At 43.7% G+C, this 18,103-nt stretch overlaps 1 protein-coding gene across 1 annotated transcript in view; it reads left to right on the forward strand.

The window, feature by feature from the left end:
- Positions 1-434: 434 nt before the first annotated feature.
- The window catches only part of LOC144687612 (citron Rho-interacting kinase-like), a 215,439-nt gene continuing 197,770 nt past the window's right edge, over positions 435-18,103 (forward strand). The window contains exons 1-5 of the mRNA XM_078553958.1: positions 435-570; positions 1,814-1,913; positions 6,786-6,936; positions 8,564-8,739; positions 10,578-10,679. Of these exons, the coding sequence (XP_078410084.1) occupies positions 1,818-1,913; positions 6,786-6,936; positions 8,564-8,739; positions 10,578-10,679 (525 nt within the window). The 5' untranslated portion in view covers positions 435-570; positions 1,814-1,817. The remainder of the gene's footprint in view (positions 571-1,813; positions 1,914-6,785; positions 6,937-8,563; positions 8,740-10,577; positions 10,680-18,103) is intronic.

Consider the following 18,103-nt stretch of genomic DNA (forward strand, 5'->3'; position numbering starts at 1 on the left):
AATTTTATCTGCATTTTTCTTTTAATGTAAATAGACAAAGTGTTTCAAAATTTAAAAGAACTTCACGTCTGGCTCTGGTGATAACAATTATGGAAGTTACAAGATTGTTCTTGCACTTTCTTCATAAAGACAAACCATGCCACCCAAACCATGATATCTATCAGGTTGTGCAGTGGGCACCAGGGGCAATGCCACTCTCGACATCTGGGCTTCTGTGGCAGGCGCCCCGCTTCCCCGTTGCCACAGATACCAATGACCCAGAACGATGAGGGCACTCCTGATTTCAGCCAATCAGCTGGGGGGGGGGGGGGGGGGGGGGGGGTGGAACCGCGCTTTACGTCATTCGATCGCGCCAATCCGCTGGGCCCTAAGTGGTCACGTGGCTTACACCCTGCCCTATCGGAGGTGGGCGAGTTTTTTTTTGCGCGGAATTTGAAGGAAAGGGAAGGCAAAGCGACCAGGAATCCGTTAGGATCGGGCGGGAAGTGGGAATGAATCCAGTGTGATCCCGAAACCCGGGTGGTTTGAAGGCTGGAGAGTGACCGAGCTGCCGCAGCCTGGACTGAACAGGTAACCAGCCTTCCGAGCCCCGCGAGAGCCACAGTTACCTAGAGTGCAATATTTACCCCCGCCCCCGGGCAATATTTACCCCCGCCCCCGGGCACTGTTTACCCTCCCACTCCGGCCCCGGGGCACGGTTTACCCCTCCCCGGGGCACGGTTTACCCCTCCCCGGGGCACGGTTTACCCCTCCCCGGGGCACGGTTTACCCCTCCCCGGGGCACGGTTTACCCCTCCCCGGGGCACGGTTTACCCCGGGCACTGGTTTATCCGCCCCCGGGCACTGTTTAACCCCCCCCCCGCCCCCCCGCCCCCGGGCACTGTTTAGCTGCTGGCAGACCCAGACATTGTTTAGCCCCTCCCGGGCACTGTTTACACCGGGTATGGGCACTGTTTAGCCACCCCTGGGCATGGGCACTGTTTAACCACCCTGCCCCGGGCATGGGCACTGTATACCCCCCCAGGCACTGGCACAGTTTAGCCGCACGCCCGGGCCTGGGCACTGTCCAGTACCCCCAACTCCCCTCCCTCTGGGCACTGTTTAGCACCCCCTCCCCCCCCCCCCCCCCAAGGGCACCGATTGGTCCCCCGCCCTGGGTACGGGCACTGTTTACCCCCCCCCCCCCCCCCAGCCCCCGGCACGGGCACCGTTTAGCCCCCCCCCGGCACAGGCACCATTTAGCCGCCCCCCCCACCCCCCAGGCACGGGCACCGTTTAGCGCACCCCCCCTCCCCAGCCCCGGGCTCATGCACCGTTTAGCACACCCCCGGGCAATGTTTAGCCACCCCCCCCCCCCCCCCCGCCACGGGCACTGGCACTGTTTACCGCCCAAGCATTAACAGTGCAGATCATTCTGCGGTTCCAGTCCATGACTGGAGGCTGAGGACAGGCAGGAGAAATGTTCCCATCTCACATTGGGTTTTTACTGTCTTTTGTGGAGGTTGACAGCAACACTCCAAATTACTGTGGAGGTTAGAGCCAGACCTGAAGAATTGCTGCCCTAAACATTTCCTCTTTTGAATTTGTTTGACTAGTTATGTATTTTTTTTTGCTCCGTAGTTTATTCGATGCCATTTGATTTAGTATCATATAACAGCCTTGTATATCTACATCACATGGTGTTATGAGAATGTTCTGTTCCTCGGTATTGTCGCTTCAGCTACCACAGAAAAAAAGGAGGAAAAGCAATATTTGTAACTGCCATTTCAGTTATTGAAAATAATTTTTTCCTTTTTTCTTTGCTGAAACCTAGAACAATGTTGAAGTTTAAATATGGCGGTCGCGGCCTTCTGGAATTTGGGGCAGGTGAACCAATCACCAATCGCTGTTCCAGGATGAATCTATTTTTCCAGGTTGGTGAGTTTTTATGCTCAAGACAGATTGAGATGAGTAAATGCATTCAAACCAGATGTAAAAGACAGGAAGATTGGTGTAAAAGTAGCATTTGTGTATAAGAGATTAATATTGGTGAAAAAGACTTCCATATAGATAGTATTTTTCACAACCACCAGACCTCTCAAAGCAATACTGACATAGTTGGATGTTGTCTTCCTTTATTCTTTGATGGGGTGTGGCAAGCCATGTTGTCCATCCTTAATTGCCCTTGACTGGCTTTACTGGACCATTTTAGAGGGCAGTTAAGAGTCAACCACGTTTCTGTGGATCTGGAGTCACATGTAGACCAGACCAGGCACGGATGGCAGATTTCATTGGTGAACAAGATGTGTTTTTGCAGTAGTCAGTGATAGTTTCACGGCCACCATTACTGATACTAGCTTTCAATTCCAGATTTTATTAATTGAATTTAAATTCCACCAGCTGCCGTGGTGGGATTTGAACCAGTGTCCCAAGAGCGTTAGCCTGGGCTTCTGGAGCACTAGTCCAGTGACATTATCAATACACCACCATCTCCGCCCTAAGTGCCTTGAGTCAGTTAATTCAGCTTATGGTAACTGTATGCTCTCAGGCATAAGTGAACATCTATTGAATGAGTACTAATAACCCCAGATGCACCACTCTAAATTTATGGATGACCTGGAAGACCTTTTTTTTCCCCCTTGAAATTGGGGCTGTTCACAGTTCTGTGCAATCTGGGGTTTCATGCCAACAGACCAGTGAGGTTATTGGGGTAGCTGGAATTTACAAAATTCCCTTCAATGTTAGACAGAACACTGGGATTTAAAATGTACATGAAAATCATATGTCAATGAGCAGAAAATGACCGGACAAATTGTGATATTAGATAAAAGTTGTTAGGTATTGAGCACTTGCCGGGGAATATGTACCAGCTAGGTAACTGAAAAAATGCAGACATTTGCTAAAGGTGATGTAAGATTTGTTCCCGCTCTATTAATATTTGATTTCAGGAAAGGTGGTCAGATATTGAAAAGACCCTTTCTCATTTTCCCCGCCCTTAAATTAATTGGTGGTACTCACCTACAATTTTGGGGAGTTAAATTGAGTTTCTTAATAAAATTTGGGATGTCTTCCTTATTTTTACTGAAGGCTAAAATGCATGTTTATATTAATTAAATTTAGTGGCTTGAAGATGTCCCTTAATTTTGAGTGACGCTTGCATCTGTTGTTGATGACCGTTAGTGCATTGCACCTTCTCTTAATGATGACTTATTGTGAGGCAGTGTTACTGTTAACTGCATGTTTAAACTTTGGATTCCAGGTAGAAAGGATAATGCTGTGTAATGCATGCTTTATATTTTTTCTTGATTTTTATTTGAAGTTGAAATATTTTTGCTGGTAATGGAACATTTTCCATTTTTGTTGCCTTGTATCAACATTGTGCACCAATGTCCTGTACATGGAGCACATTGTCTCTGTTCTGTCAAATTGACCATCCTAGTCAAACGCCATGTGGCTTAAGTGAAGGTTAAGCTTCTGTTGCTCAATACATCGGACAGTGTATTGGGACAATGTTAAGAGCTCCCCTATAGAGGGACAGTGGAGTAATGGTAACGTTACTGGACAAGTAATCCAGAGGCCCAGGCTAATGCTATGGGAGCATGAGTTCAAAATCACTATGATAGCTAGCAGAATTTATATTTTATTAATAAACATCTGGAATTAAAGGCTAGTCGCAGTAATTGTAGCCTTGAAACCATTGGATTGTTGTAAAAAGTCCATCCGGCTCACTAATATTCTTTAGGAAAGGGAATCTGCTGGTCTTTTCCTGTAATGGCCTACTGGTGACTCCTGACCCACAGCAATGTGGTTGACTCTTAATAGCCCTCTGAAATGGCCGAGCAAGCCACTTGGTTGTATAAAACCACTACAGAAAAGCTGAATAAGAAGAAAATAGGACCCGGTGTTGATCTAGGCATCAGAAATGACAATGGCACACCCTGCAAAGCCCTCCCTACTAACAGCTTGTGCTAAAATTGGGAGAGTTGTCTCACAGACTAGTCAAGCAACCACCTGAACTTACCAAATTATACCCAATGTTACAGATTCCTCCATCGGCATTCTTTGGTATGCCCTGTCCCACCAGCAGGACAGACCCACCAGAGGTGGTGATGCAGTCAGGAGGGAGTTGCCCTGGGAGTCCTTAACATTGATTCCAGACCCCATGTAGTCTCAGGGCGTCGGAGTGAACATGGGCAAGGAAATCTCCTGCATTTACCACCTGAGAGTCTGAGATACTGGCTTTCAGATCAGATTTAAACTTGAAGCCCTGGTTGTCCTCCAAGATGGATGTAAAAGAATTTCATGAAGTAGGGAAGGGGAGACCCCTGTGTCCTGTCCACATTCATTCCTTAACATCACTAGAACAGATTATCTAGTTATCACATTGCTGTTAGTGGGCCCTTGCTGTATTTCTCCTTCTGCATTCCCTGCGTTACAACAGTGATTTATATTTCAGAAATATTTAAATGAATAAAATATTTTGTTATAGTGCCTTTCGTGACTTAAGGATATATAAGTGCAAGGTTTTTCTTTTTATCTTAGCTTGCAACTTTATGCTAACTAATTGGCACATAGTTTAAGGTCAGCACTTGCCCACAAACTATCTCTGGGCTTTTGCACTGTACTTGCGGTAATTAGAAATACATTTCAGTGTGGTGCCTTGTGCATCGCCTTAACCAACCAGATTGAAGAGACTGTTAGCTAAAGTTGAAGCTCATGGAATTGAAAGCAAGTTATTGACCTGGTTAGGAAATGGGCTGAGCAGCAGGAGATAGAGATAAGGGATAATGGGCAAGTATTCTAATTGGCAGGTACTAGTGGTGCCCATAAGGATCTGTGTTGGGGCCTCAAATATTCATTTGTATTTATTCATTACTAATCATGGGATAGAAAGCTACATTTCCAAATTTGCTGATGACGCTAAGAGAGGAGGCATTACAAGAAGTGTAGATGGAAGCATAAAATTACAGAGATATTGGATTAAATGAATGGGCAAAACTGTGACAAATGGATTTCAATGTTATCTGATGTGAGGTCATCGACTTTGGACCCATTCTTATCTATCCAGTCCTAACTGTAGAATCACCTGAAATGGCTCCTCTCCCCACTTGCACCGTTGCTTCTGGAATCCCCCAAGGATCTATCCTTGACCACCTTATAATTCTGATCTACATGATCTACATGACGACATCATCCAAAAACACGTCAGATTCCACCTGTCTGCCGATGAGACCTAGCTCTACCTCAGCACCACTACCTCTCTCAGCCCCAGCACTGCTTCTAAATTATTAGACAGCTAGTCTGACGTCCAGTGCTGGATGAATAGAAATCTCTTCCAACTAAATATTGGGAGCCTTAAGCCAGAGCCTTTGGACCCCACCACAAACTCTGTTCTCTAGCCACTTATTCAATCCTTCTCTCCAGCAACAGAGGCCGAACTAGACTGTTCACAATCTTGGTATAGTATTAATCCCTAGATGAGATTCTGACCATGTATCTGTGCCATCATCAAGGCTATCTATTTCCATCTCTGCAACGTTCCCCGACTCTGCCCCTACCTTAATCATCTGCTGCTGAAACCCTCATCCATTCCTTTTTTTTTAACCTCTAGATGATTATTTCACTGCTTTCCTTGCTGGCCTCCCATCTTCCACCCTACCTAAACTTAAAATTTCTGAAAACCTTCTGCCTGCACCCTAACTTGCACCAGCCCCGTTCATCCATTTAACCCAGTGCTTGGTGACCCAGTTGGTTCCTATTCCGGGAATGCCTCAATTTTAAAATTCCCATCTTGTTTCAAATTCCTCCGTGGCCTTGTCCTTCCCCATTTCTGTAACTTTCTCCAGTCTTACAGCCTCTCTGATCTCTTGTGCTCTTTCAATTCTGACCTCTAGTGTATCCCTGATTTTAAGTGCTTCATCAGTGTCGGCCATGCTTTTAGCTGTCTCAGCCCTAAACTCTGGATGTTCCTCACTAAAAGTTTCCACCTCTTGACCTTTCTCTCTTCCCTTAAGACTCTCTTTAAAACCTACCTCTTTGACCAAGCTTTTGGTCATCTGTCTTAATATTTAACAGGATACTCAAAAGATATATCTGGAGGACTGGGTACAGTATTGGTCTCTTTAAGGAAGGATGTGAATGCTTAAGAAGCAATTCAGAGAAGGTTTACTAGACTAATACCAGGAATGGGTGGGTTGTCTTATGAGCAAAGGTTGGACAGGGCAGGCTTGTAGCCACTGGAGTTTAGAAGGATGAGAGGTGATTTAATTGATCCTGAGGGGCCTTGACAGGGTGGATGTGGAGAAGATGTTTCCTCTTGTGGGAGAATCTAGAACTAGGGGGTTACTGTTTAAAAATAAGAGGTCACCCATTTAAGACAGAGATGAGGAGAAATGTTTTTTCTCTGAGGCTAGTAAGTCTTTGGGACTCCCTTCCTCAAAAGGCGGTGGAAGTAGAGCCTTTGAATGTTTTTAAGGCAGAAGTAGATAGAATCTTGATAAACAAGGGGGTGAAAGGTTATCGGGGTAGGCAGGAGGTTACAATCAGATCAGCCATGATCTTATTGAATGGCAGAGCAGGCTCGAGGGGCCGAGGGGTCTACCCCTCCTAATTCGTATGTTCGTATATCTCCTTATGCGACTTGGTGTCAAATGTTTGAGAATGGTCCTGCGAAGCACCTTGGGACATTTTACTATATTATAGGTGCTACATAAATGCTACTTATTGTTACTTTATAACTCATATGCCTTTGATAGTGTGGGTAATCTGTTGGGGATTTACCAATTTTCATTGCACTTTGTCAACAGGGAAAGACTCCATTTCTGGGTCGGACACAGCAGCAGTCTTCCTGCCTATTGACCAGAGAGGGACTCATTGATGCAATTTTTGTTCTCTTTGATGAATGTAATAGTCCTGAGCTGATGAAAATTAAACATGTGGCCAACTTTGTGAATAAGTGTGAGTACTACACTGTAATTGGTTTGGAAAACTCATGCTTTTTTTTTGTACAGTGGATCAAACCTAAAGCTTGAATTATTGTATGTAGTTATTGCTTTGCTGTCTCACAAACTCTTCCCTCCATTTTCCTATATTGAGGTTTTATAATGTAAGCTAAGTTTATTTCACTGTTGCTTAGCTGTGTACAACAAACATGAGCTGAATTACAATGATTCTTGATATAGAGAGAAATCAGGCATTGTAATGTTAAAGGAAACTTGTACTCTTAATTACCCTCTAATTGCTTTACAGGGAGCGATATCCATATTCCTGGACCTCTTGCAACTGCCCTAGTTAAGGTGCATTCAGGTTAATGTTGATCAGAGATAGCTGGCTGCACATATTGTTTCCGACTTCTGATGTGCGATATAAAGTACTTTACACAATCCTATGGGAGAAGGGAGGAGAAACAAAATGTTTGCTCTCGAGCTCTATATTTCCAGTTCAAAACCACAAAAAATAATTGCAAGGGACAAATTGGAGATGCTAGTTAATGGATAATTCAATAGAATACACTTTTCCTTAACTGGAGCTAATGAATCCACAGAGTCATTACTGAGAATTAATATTATTCATTTACCTAACCACTGCATCCATGTCACCACCACCCCACCCCCACCAATTTTTGAAACCCAGACTTTTGTCTGTTTATTGCATTGTGTTATGCATAAAATTACATAGAGTAGACAACACAGAAATAGGCCATTCTGTTCATCTGGCCTATACCAGTGTTTATGCTCCACACGCTATTCTGCTCAACAATGCATTGTGTTACCCTGTTCCACATTCTTACCCTTGTGAGTAAAGAAGGTTTTCATGAATTCCCTTATTTGGATTTATTAGTGGCTATCTCATATTTATGTCCCTAGCTTTGGTGTCTCTCACCTCCCTCAAGTAGAAACATTTTCCCTTTGTTTATCCTATGAAGCCCTGGCATAATCTTAAAAACCTCCATGTTACCCCTCTGTCTACTCTTTTCTGGAAAAAAGAGCCCCAGCCTCTTCAGGCTGTACTGATAGTATATCATCTCAATTCTGTTCTGTTCCCATCCTCCTTGCATGAGGAATCCTTTGGAATAAAATATGATGAGCAGAAGTATATTAAATGAGCACAAATTAACAGTAAATTAAAACAATTTAAAGTTTACTTATGTTGTTTGGTATTGGCCAGAAGCTCAGTGGATAGTCAGTTAACATGTAAGCAAGAGGAGAGGACGCATTGGAACCAATGAGAGATCAAATAGAATGTGCTGGAACCTAAGTGAGTGGGTGTTCTCTCTCCCACTCACCCACACAGGCAAGTCATCCAACAGCTAGAGACTGTGTGTGTGTTCGAGTGAGAGAGAAAAAGAGGCCTTCCACTTTCACACCCCCTGTTTTTGAGCAGAACAATTCCAAACAGCACTAAAATTCTGAGCCCTGGTTTGCTCCACATGGAGTGCTGCAGTTCGGTGAATCATGCAGGCAGTATAATAACGACCAATTTAACGATGTTCAGCCCAGGTAACGTTTTAAATACCCGTGTTGGTGTTGCATTTGATGTGGGTGTTTTTATTTCAGTTGATTCAAAGTCTCTTTTCTATCTGCAGACAAAGATACCCTGACTGAGATACGGGAGTTGCAACCCTGCGCTGATGATTTTGAAGTGAAAAGCGTGATTGGTCGTGGTATTTTTGCGGAAATGCAGGTTGTACGAGAAAAAGCCACCAACGATGTTTATGCAATGAAAGTGATGAATAAGCAAGCGCTGATCGGACAGGATAATGTAAGATGATTATCTATACTGTAGATTTAGGTGGGATCTTAGTATTGTTTTGTAAGACAGCTACAGGACTTGGAGATTGGCTCAGCTGTTAGTTAATCAATTATAGCCATATATGATTGATTATTGGATAAGTCAACAAGTCCCTCCTTTGTCCAAGAAAATTCAAATATAATACAGTTTGAAGTTATTCCAAGTTTTCATGTATTGATCCTTTAAGGTATCCCAATCGATGTATATGATCCAATTCTCCTACAGAGGGAGTTGGTTAGTTCATATTCTGGGCCTTTTATGCACAGGTTGATTGTCAAAGCTCACTTTATTGCTGCCATTGCTCTAAAAATTGTTTTCTTAGCTTAACTATGTGAGATTTGTTTGCTGGGGAATGGAATGTTTTCTAGCTTGGGTACTTACCGTCTCTGTCGGATGCACCACAGGTCACATGCAGGGTAGAGCACTCTGCCCTAACTTTAGTCTCCAAATTGCTCCATCTTATTTTCCCAATTCTCCCCAGCTTCTCCTGTGCAACATTTCCATTGCTGGTCTCAAATTGAATTTATGTAGGGCCCTTGCCTGGGCTGCTTTAAAATATATTCTCGGAACGAAGTGACAGTGTACTCCAGCCTCCTGTTCTTGACTCCGAAACACCAAGGTTTTGAATATTTAATTGACTGTATTGATTACAAGTTTATAAAGTTATGAAGAATTTTTTCTGAATCTTAATTGGAGCTGGGATACTTAATACTGTATCAGAGATAACTAAAGGCAAGCCCCTATCTTCAAAAATTATTAGTATTTTTCAATATTATTAATACTTTTTTGAAGTTTGGGGCTTGTCTTTCAGAATGTATGAGATGCCTGTTATAAAAAATATCTACTGATGATTGCACTAGGCAAATAGTTGTCACATGATAGTATCACTATGGATACAAGGCTTTGCTGAGAGTATGTACACTTAAAGTTTCCCATTTGTGGAGCAACAGCCTTGCTAAGCACTTGTACTTCATTATTGCAATGTTATTGAAAGACGATGCCACTGAATTAACTGGCTCACTGGCCCATGTTGCAAGAGTGTTCTTCCTGGTTGGCATTGGGCCTTGTCTGACAATCCTTTTCCATGGTGTTCGTCTTGGCCAGAGTGGAGTAGGAAAGCATTCTTCCCCTCCTTTTCCCCATTACATAGTTCACCATCTTGAGTAGTTATGCAGGTGGGGGTCATTGAAAGAGAAGAAATATACAGATGATGGTGGAATTGACAAATTGCTCGGAAAACCTGATTGTTCGTTGACCAAGCAGACTGGGGAACGTTGCCCGAGCTTCTCAGGGTACATATATATATATTTTAAATATATTAATTTTTAAAATGCCACAGCAAATTCTGGTTGGGCGTCTGGGGGAAGAGGAAACCAGACCAACACGAGGAACCTGGTCAGTTGGGGAAATCTTTGAACAGAGAGAGGATTAGCTGTTGCACTGCTCTTAATGGCTTCTTCATGGTTATTCAAAGAGCATAGGATCCTGAAATGAGACAGCTTCTCCTATCAGCCCAAGAAATTTGTAACATGAAAAGATTAAAGGAAAAAGTGGAGAAAGGAAGAATTGGAGCTTAAACAGATTTTAAAAAAGAACAAAATAAATTGTTGTGCACTTTGTGAAAGTTAGATAGTGAATTATATGTGGCATATGTAAAGTACTGATTTTATTACATCAGTGTGTGATTTTAATAACTCCAGTAAGTTTATGATCTATTGTTTGTGTGGTTTGGAGTTGGCTTATACAGCTTTATTGCTGTTTGCAAGCTTTACCCATCCCACTCTTTGATATTTTTTCTTGGTCGACAGGCGGTGTTTTTTGAGGAGGAATGCAGTATCCTGTCACGCAGTACCAGCCCTTGGCTGCCACCACTACAGTATGTATTTCAGGACAAGACTTATATCTATCTGGTGAGTAGGTGGAAAAGCATCAAACTTGGCAAACATTGGAAAAGGGCTATCTACCCTGCTCATCACTAGCTATGTGTATAGAGGGCTGCTGGTGTCCATTAAATTGTCCTTGGCAAAATAGTCAGCAATTTAAGAAGAAGGGTAAACCATCAACATCATTGATTTATTTTCATTTCAAGAGCATTTACCCAAATCCGTTTCTCACTCCTTAACGGGGCCAAGTGTCGATGGGTGCTGGGTGCTCTCAACTATTTTACCCAAATAGTCCTCTGTCATGGTTGAACCTAGACTGTGAAGTTTGGCAGGCATAGCTCAGGGGAGCATCACAGCCAAGTCTTACTCTATCTACACCTAGTGTGCACACAGTTGCATTCCCAGCAGGTGCAATAGCTGTGTTTTTAAAAAAAAAATCCTTGGATTGAGGATTGGTTAACATACAGAAAACAGGGGGCAGCAATATAAGGGTCATTTTTTTGGTACACTGTAACAAGTGGGATGCTGCAAGGATCCGTGCTTGGGCCTCAGCTATTTACAATCTATATCAATGATTTAGGTAAGGGGGCCAAGTGTAATATATCCAAGTTTGCTGACCATACAAAGCTAGTTTGGAAAGTAAACAGCAAGGAGGACGCAAAGAACCTGCAAAGGAACATAAACTGGTTGAGTGAGTGGGCAGGAAGGTGGCTGATGGAGTATAATGTGGGGAAATGTGAAATTATCCACTCTGGTAGAGTATTTTTTTCAAAAGGTGAAAGACGAGTAAATATTGGTATGTCGAGGTATTTGGGTGTCCTTTTTCACAAATAACAAAAGGTTAACATTCAGGTATGGCATGGAATTAGGAAGGCAAATATTAACCTTCATTGCAAGGGGTTGGAATACAAGAGTGAGGAAGTTAGGCTGCAACAATATCAGGCTTTAGGAAGATCACATAGGAATACTGTGCCCAGTTTTGGTCTCCTTACTAAAGAGAGGATATACTTGCCATGGAAAAGGTGCAACCAGGATTAACTAAATTTACTCCTGGGGTGAGAGGATTATCCTATAGGAAAAGACTGAATAGAATGGGCCTATATTCTCTGGAGTTTAGAAGAATGAGAGGTAATCTCATTGAAAAGTATAACATTCTCAGGGCTTGTCAGGGTAGATGCTGAGAAGCTGTTTTCCCCTGCAGAGTCCAAAGCTAGGCGTCATAGTCTCGGGATAAGTGGTTGGCGATTTACAACTGAGATGAGAAGAAATTTCTTCACTCAGGATTGTGAATCTTTTGGAATTCTCTACCATGGAGGACTGTGAATGCTTAGTTGAAGATTATATACAGCACTGATAGATTTTTGGACATAAAGGGAATTCAGGGATATGGGGATCGGACAAGAAAGTGGAGTTGAGGTAGAAGATCAGTCGTGACCTTAATTGAATGGCGGAGCAATCTCTGGGTGATGCATGGCTGGCCCACGCCTGCTCTCATTTTTTATGCTCTTACAATTTAAGCATAATGGACACATTTAGTTGGTAGTCATTGCATAAATCACTGCACAAATTGTAGTGGGTGTGCATAGAAAATCAAGTTTCTAAACCACTCTAGACTGACACAAGGTGCTGTATAATTGCTGCTCATTTCAAATTGTGCCACATGTAACCTAAACAGGGCAATATAGACATAGGAGTCTGTGTAAATATAGGTCTGCACGAATGTGACACATTTGTGTCAAAAAAAATCTATACAGATGAACATTATTGCTTTGCTCTTAAACTGTGACCATTGTTTAAAAAAGAAGTGTGTAACATGTTTTCTGCCATGGGATGTCACTAGTGATCTTTGAATCAATGTGTGCGCATTTTGTAGAGCATCATGGAACAGTTTGATTTTTAAGCAGATATTTATATTTTTTGGTGAGAGAGAGGGGAAGAATTCAGAAGAATGTTGTTTACTTACTTCCAACAGGTAGAATCTGTGTTTAGTTAAGCAATGCACAGATTTTCTACTGGCTTAAAATTGTAATTGGCTGGCAGTCTGTATCCTTTCCATTGCTAAGGGGATGATGTCATGATGCTAATACTCAGCAACACATGGACACAGTAGTTTGTTATTCCAAAACTGATTGCACTCTAGATAGCCAAGTAGTAAAGGATGGAATTAGAGTCTAGACATATCAGCTTTTATTTATGTGAGGCACATCACAAACATCCATCTCCAAACCCAACAGTTTCAGTCTGCACATAAATGGAGGAGCACAAGTGAATCCCCAGATAATGCCCACTACCTGCGTACAGTTAAACACCCAATTAATATACAATTAACACTTACCTAGGATGCATTCATATTCCCAAGAGGGGGGAGGTGTCAGCTGTGGCTCAGTTCATAGCACCCTCGCCTCTGAATCAGAGGGTTGTGGGTTCATGTCCCACTCCCGGAAACCAAGAACTGTGATTGTACTCGAAAGAGTTGCAATCTGTGACTGTTGATAACTCGAAAGAGTTTCCCAAGAGGGGATTTTTCACAGGCAAGGAAGGGGAGGTGGGCTTGGGTGCATTGGGGAGTTAATTCCTCAAAGTGGTGTTGGGTCTGGATTCTGACATCAATCCTACCCTTTTCCAGGTTTCACCCGGATGGGTTTGAAGGTGAGCAGAGTGCTCCTTTGAAGCTGTCGGAGAGTTAGTCATATTATGCAAACAGGCAATTAGGGATCTCTTTAACATTTGGCTTTTACAGCCAGTGGATCTATTTTCCCAGTTGTCAGCAACTCTCCAGGGTCTATGCAGCAGGGGTTTGTTTTAAGTGAAATTGACAGGCTGGGAAGCCTTTGATCTGTAAAACTGAAAAGCTGCAGCCATATCCAGGTGAGACTGCTGTGCATGGGGCTTCTCCAAGTGCTCGACAGGTGATTGCCAACTTCTTTGAAACCACTTCACCTGCCTTGCACTTCAGTCACTTTCAGTTGCACTTCCCTGTTGTCAGCTTTTGCCACAACATAGGAGAAGCTTATGCAGCTCTCCTTTGCATCTCTGATGAAGAATAAGAGGAGCAGCAACAGCACCAGCCACATGACACTCCACAAGGTAGAGGGGATGGACATAGAGATCTGACTCCAAGTAGGCAAGATCCCAACCCAAGATCTACAGGCAGAGGATCAACTCTCTGGGCATGTCTAAGCGCCAGTGCCTTAGGAGACTCAGGTTTTCATGGCAGGTTGTTGCTGACATCTGCAGCCTCCCGAAACTAGACTTCATTCCCAGTGGGGAAGGTGGGCATGTATTGCCTGTGACTGTTAATGTGTCTGACACTGGAGGGCCACCCATCCTCTAGGTCTCTCCCTCTCCCAAGATAGTTTGCTCTCTTTCTCTCCTTGCAAAAGCAGAGGATTTAGGCTTATGTGGAGTGGAGAGAAGAACAATATTTGTAGAGGTTGGCTGTGAGGTATGGGCATGACGGCAATAAGATGAGGCTCCGTGTGAGTGTTAGCTGCTTGGATGCAAATGTGAGTTGCCTGGAAAGAGGATTGGGTGGAGCTCCAAGGTTTTTTTTATTTGTTTACAGGATGAGAGTGTCACTGGCAAGGCCATCATTTATGGCCCATCCCTAACTTTCTTGAAGATGGCAATGAGCTGCCTGTCGCCTTGATCTGCTGCAGTCCATGTGCTGTAGGTACACCCACAGTGCTGTAGGTACACCCACAGTGCTGTAGGTACACCCACAGTGTTGTTATGGAGGGAATTCCAGGATTTTGACTCAATGACACATGTTTCTAAGTCAGAATGGAATGTGACTTGGAGGGGAGCTTTAGGTGGTGGTGCTCCCATGGGCCTGCAGTCCTTGTACTTCTAGGTGGTAGAGATTGCGGGATTGAAAGGTGCTGCTGATCAAGCAGACTGCTTTGTCTAGGATGGTGTTGAGCTTCTTGAATGTTGTTGGAGCTGCACTCATCCAGGCAAGTGGAGAGTATTCCATCACACTCTTGACTTGTGCCTTGTAGATGGTGGACAGGTTTTGGGGAAGCAGGAGATGAGTTACTTGTTGTAGAGGTCCCAACCTTTGTTTTGCTTTGTAGCAACACCCTGTACGGTTAAGTTTCTGGTCAAGAGTAGCTCTCAATGTTATTTTTGGGGATTCAGTGATGATAATGCTGTTGAATGTCAAAACAAAATAGTTAGATTCTCTCTTGTTGGAGATGGTCATTGCATGGCATTGCGTGGTGTGGATGTTACTTGTCATTTATCACCAAAAGCATGAATGTTGTGCAGGTCTTGCTGCATGTGGAGACCGACTGCTTCAGCCTTTGAGGAGTTGTGAATGGTATTAAACATTGTGCAAACATCAGCAAACATCCCCACTTCTGACCTTATGTTGGAGGGAAGGTTATTAATGAAGCAGCTGAAGATGGTTGGGCCGAGGACCAGAGGAGTGCTGTGCTGGAGAATGCTGGGTAACTCGGAGTGTGGGGCTTTACACCTCAGAAGTGTTAGGCCACTCACCTTTTCTGCCCTCCCGAGATCTATTATACCCTTAGTGTCATGTCCCCAGTATGTGAACGAATACTTCACATCCGTCTTCACCAAAGCCAGCTGGAAGTGTCAGCGCCCTCTCAGCAGGGATTAAAAGTTGAAAATTCCATGCAAAACTAGGGAAGAGCCTTAATTTCTTTGGACACGGACACATTGGTTAGTTATGAATGAAGTTGTAACATTAGTCTTAAAGAAAGAAAAAGTGAGGGCATTATCTGAATTTGCTCAAGAATCTCGCAGTCTCTCTCCCTGAGTTTGATATCTTCATCCTCGTTCTCTTGGGTGAAGACGGATGTGAAGTATTCGTTCAACACTCTACCGATGTCCTCTGGCTCCACCCATAGATTGCCCCCTTGGTCCCTTATGGGCCTTACTCTTTTCCTGGTTATCCTCTTCCCATTGATATACTTATAGAATATCTTGGGATTTTCCCTACTTTTACCAGCCAGAGCTTTCTCATATCCCCTCTTTGCTCTCCTAATTGCTTTCTTAAGCTCCACCCTGCACTTTCTGTACTCCACTAATGCCTCCGCTGATTTGCTTCCCTTGTACTTCCAAAATCCTTTCTTTTCCTTCTCATCGTAACCTGAATATCTATGGTCATCCATGGTTCTCTGGGCTTGTTACTCCTTCCTATCACCCTAGAGGGAACATGTTGAGCCTGTACCCCCCCGCCCATTTTCTTTTTGAACACCCCCCACTGTTCCTCTGTAGATTTCCCCACAAGTAACTGTTCCCAGTCTACCTTGGCCAGATCCTGCCTTATTTTACTAAAATCCACTCTCCCCCAATCCAAAACATTTTTTTGCAACTTGTCGATTTCTTTGTCCATAACAAACTTAAGCTGTACCATGTTGTGGTCGCTATCGCTAAAATGCTCGCCCACCACTACCTCAGCCACCTGTCCGGCTTCATTCTCCAGAATTAGGTCCAGCAATGTGGTGTCCCTTGTTGGACCCTCTATATATTGACCTAAAAAGTTCTCCTGTACACATTTCAAGAAAGCCACTCCATCCAAGCGCTTAACACTATGTCTATCCCAATTAATGTTGGGAAAGTTGAAATCACCTAATATAATTACCCTATTGTTTTTACACACCTCCACAAATTGTGCACATATTTGCTCCTCAATTTCCCGCTGACTATCTGGGGGTCTATAATAAACGCCTAATAATGTGGCTGCCCCTTTTTTATTCCTAAGCTCTACCCACAAAGTTTCATTCGATGCCCCCTCCAAGATATCATCTCTTCTTACTGCAGTAACTGACTCCTTAACTAATAATGCAACGCCTCCTCCTCTTTTACCCCTCCCCTGTCTAGCCTGAAGATTCTATACCCCGGAATGTTGAGCTGCCAATCCTGCCCCTCCCTCAACCACGTCTCAGTGATGGCTACTATATCACAATTCCACGTGTCAATCCTCACCCTTAACGCATCCGTTTTACTTGTAATATTCCTGGCATTAAAGTAGAGGCCATCCAGCCTTACCTTACTCCCTTGAAACCTAATGCAGCTGTACTCCCTCTGACTCTGAGCAAATTGATATAGGGAGTGACAAGGTATTGGAGGTGTTGGCAGGCTTAAAAGTGGACAAATCTCCAGGATCAGATGATTTGTGTCCCTGACTGCTGAGGGAGGCAAGGGAGGAGATCGCAGGGGCTCTGGACCATATTTTTAATTCCTCTTTGGCCACGGGGGAGGTGCCAGAGGACTGGAGAACAGCTAATGTGGTTCCGCTATTTAAGAAGGGTTGTAGAGATAAGCCAGGGAACTACAGGCCAGTGAGTCTCATGTCAGTGGTAGGGAAACAATTGGAGAAAATTCTGAAGGAGAGAATCTATTTCCACTTGGAGAGGCAAGGTTTGATCAGGGATAGTCAGCATGGCTTTGTCAGAGGGAGGTCATGCCTAACAAATTTGATTGAATTTTTTAAGGAGGTGACGAGGTGTGTAGAAGAGGGTAATGCAGTTGATGTAGTTTATATGGATTTCAGCAAAGCCTTTGACAAGGTCCCACATGGGAGACTTATAAAGAAGGCAAATAACATGGGATACAGGGTAATTTGATAAGGTGGATTCAAAATTGGCTTAGTTGTAGGAGACAGAGGGTGATGACAGAAGGATGCTTTAGTGACTGGAAGCCAGTGTCCAGTGGCATACCACAGGGATCTGTGCTGGGTCCCCTATTATTTGTCATTTATATAAACGACAGACATGACTATGTGGGGGGTAGGATTAGTAAGTTTGTGGATGACACAAAGATTGGCTGGGTGGTTAAAAGTGAGGTTGAGTGTCTTGGGCTACAGGAAGATATAGACGGGATGGTCAAATGGGCAGATAAGTGGCAGATGGAATTTAACCCTGAAAAGTGTGAGGTGATATACTTTGGAAGGAGTATTTTGACAAGGAAGTATTCAATGAACGGCATGACACTAGGAAGTTCTGAGGAACAAAGGGACCTTGGCGTGTGTGTCCATAGATCTCTGAAGGCAGAGGGGCATGTTAGTGGGGTGGTGAAAAAGGCATATGGGACACTTGCCTTTATCAATCAAGGCATAGATTACAAAAGTAGGGAGGTCATATTGGAGTTGTATAGAACCTTGGTGAGGCCACAGCTGGAGTATTGTGTGCAGTTCTGGTCACCACATTATAGGAAGGATGTGATTGCACTGGAGATGCAGGGGAGATTCACCAGGATGTTGCCTGGAATGAAACATTTAAGTTATGAAGAGAGGTTGGATAGACTTGGGATGTTTTCGTTGGAGCAGAGAAGACTGAGGGACGACCTGATCGAGGTGTACAAGATTATGAGGGGCATGGACAGGGTGGATAGGGAGCAGCTGTTCCCCTTAGTTGAAGGGTCAGTCATGAGGGGACATAAGTTCAAAGTGAGGGGCAGGAGGTTTAGGGGTGATGTGAGGA

The sequence above is a fragment of the Cetorhinus maximus genome, chromosome 12 (genome assembly GCF_964194155.1).
Source record: "Cetorhinus maximus chromosome 12, sCetMax3.hap1.1, whole genome shotgun sequence".
Taxonomy (NCBI): Eukaryota; Metazoa; Chordata; class Chondrichthyes; order Lamniformes; family Cetorhinidae; genus Cetorhinus; species Cetorhinus maximus.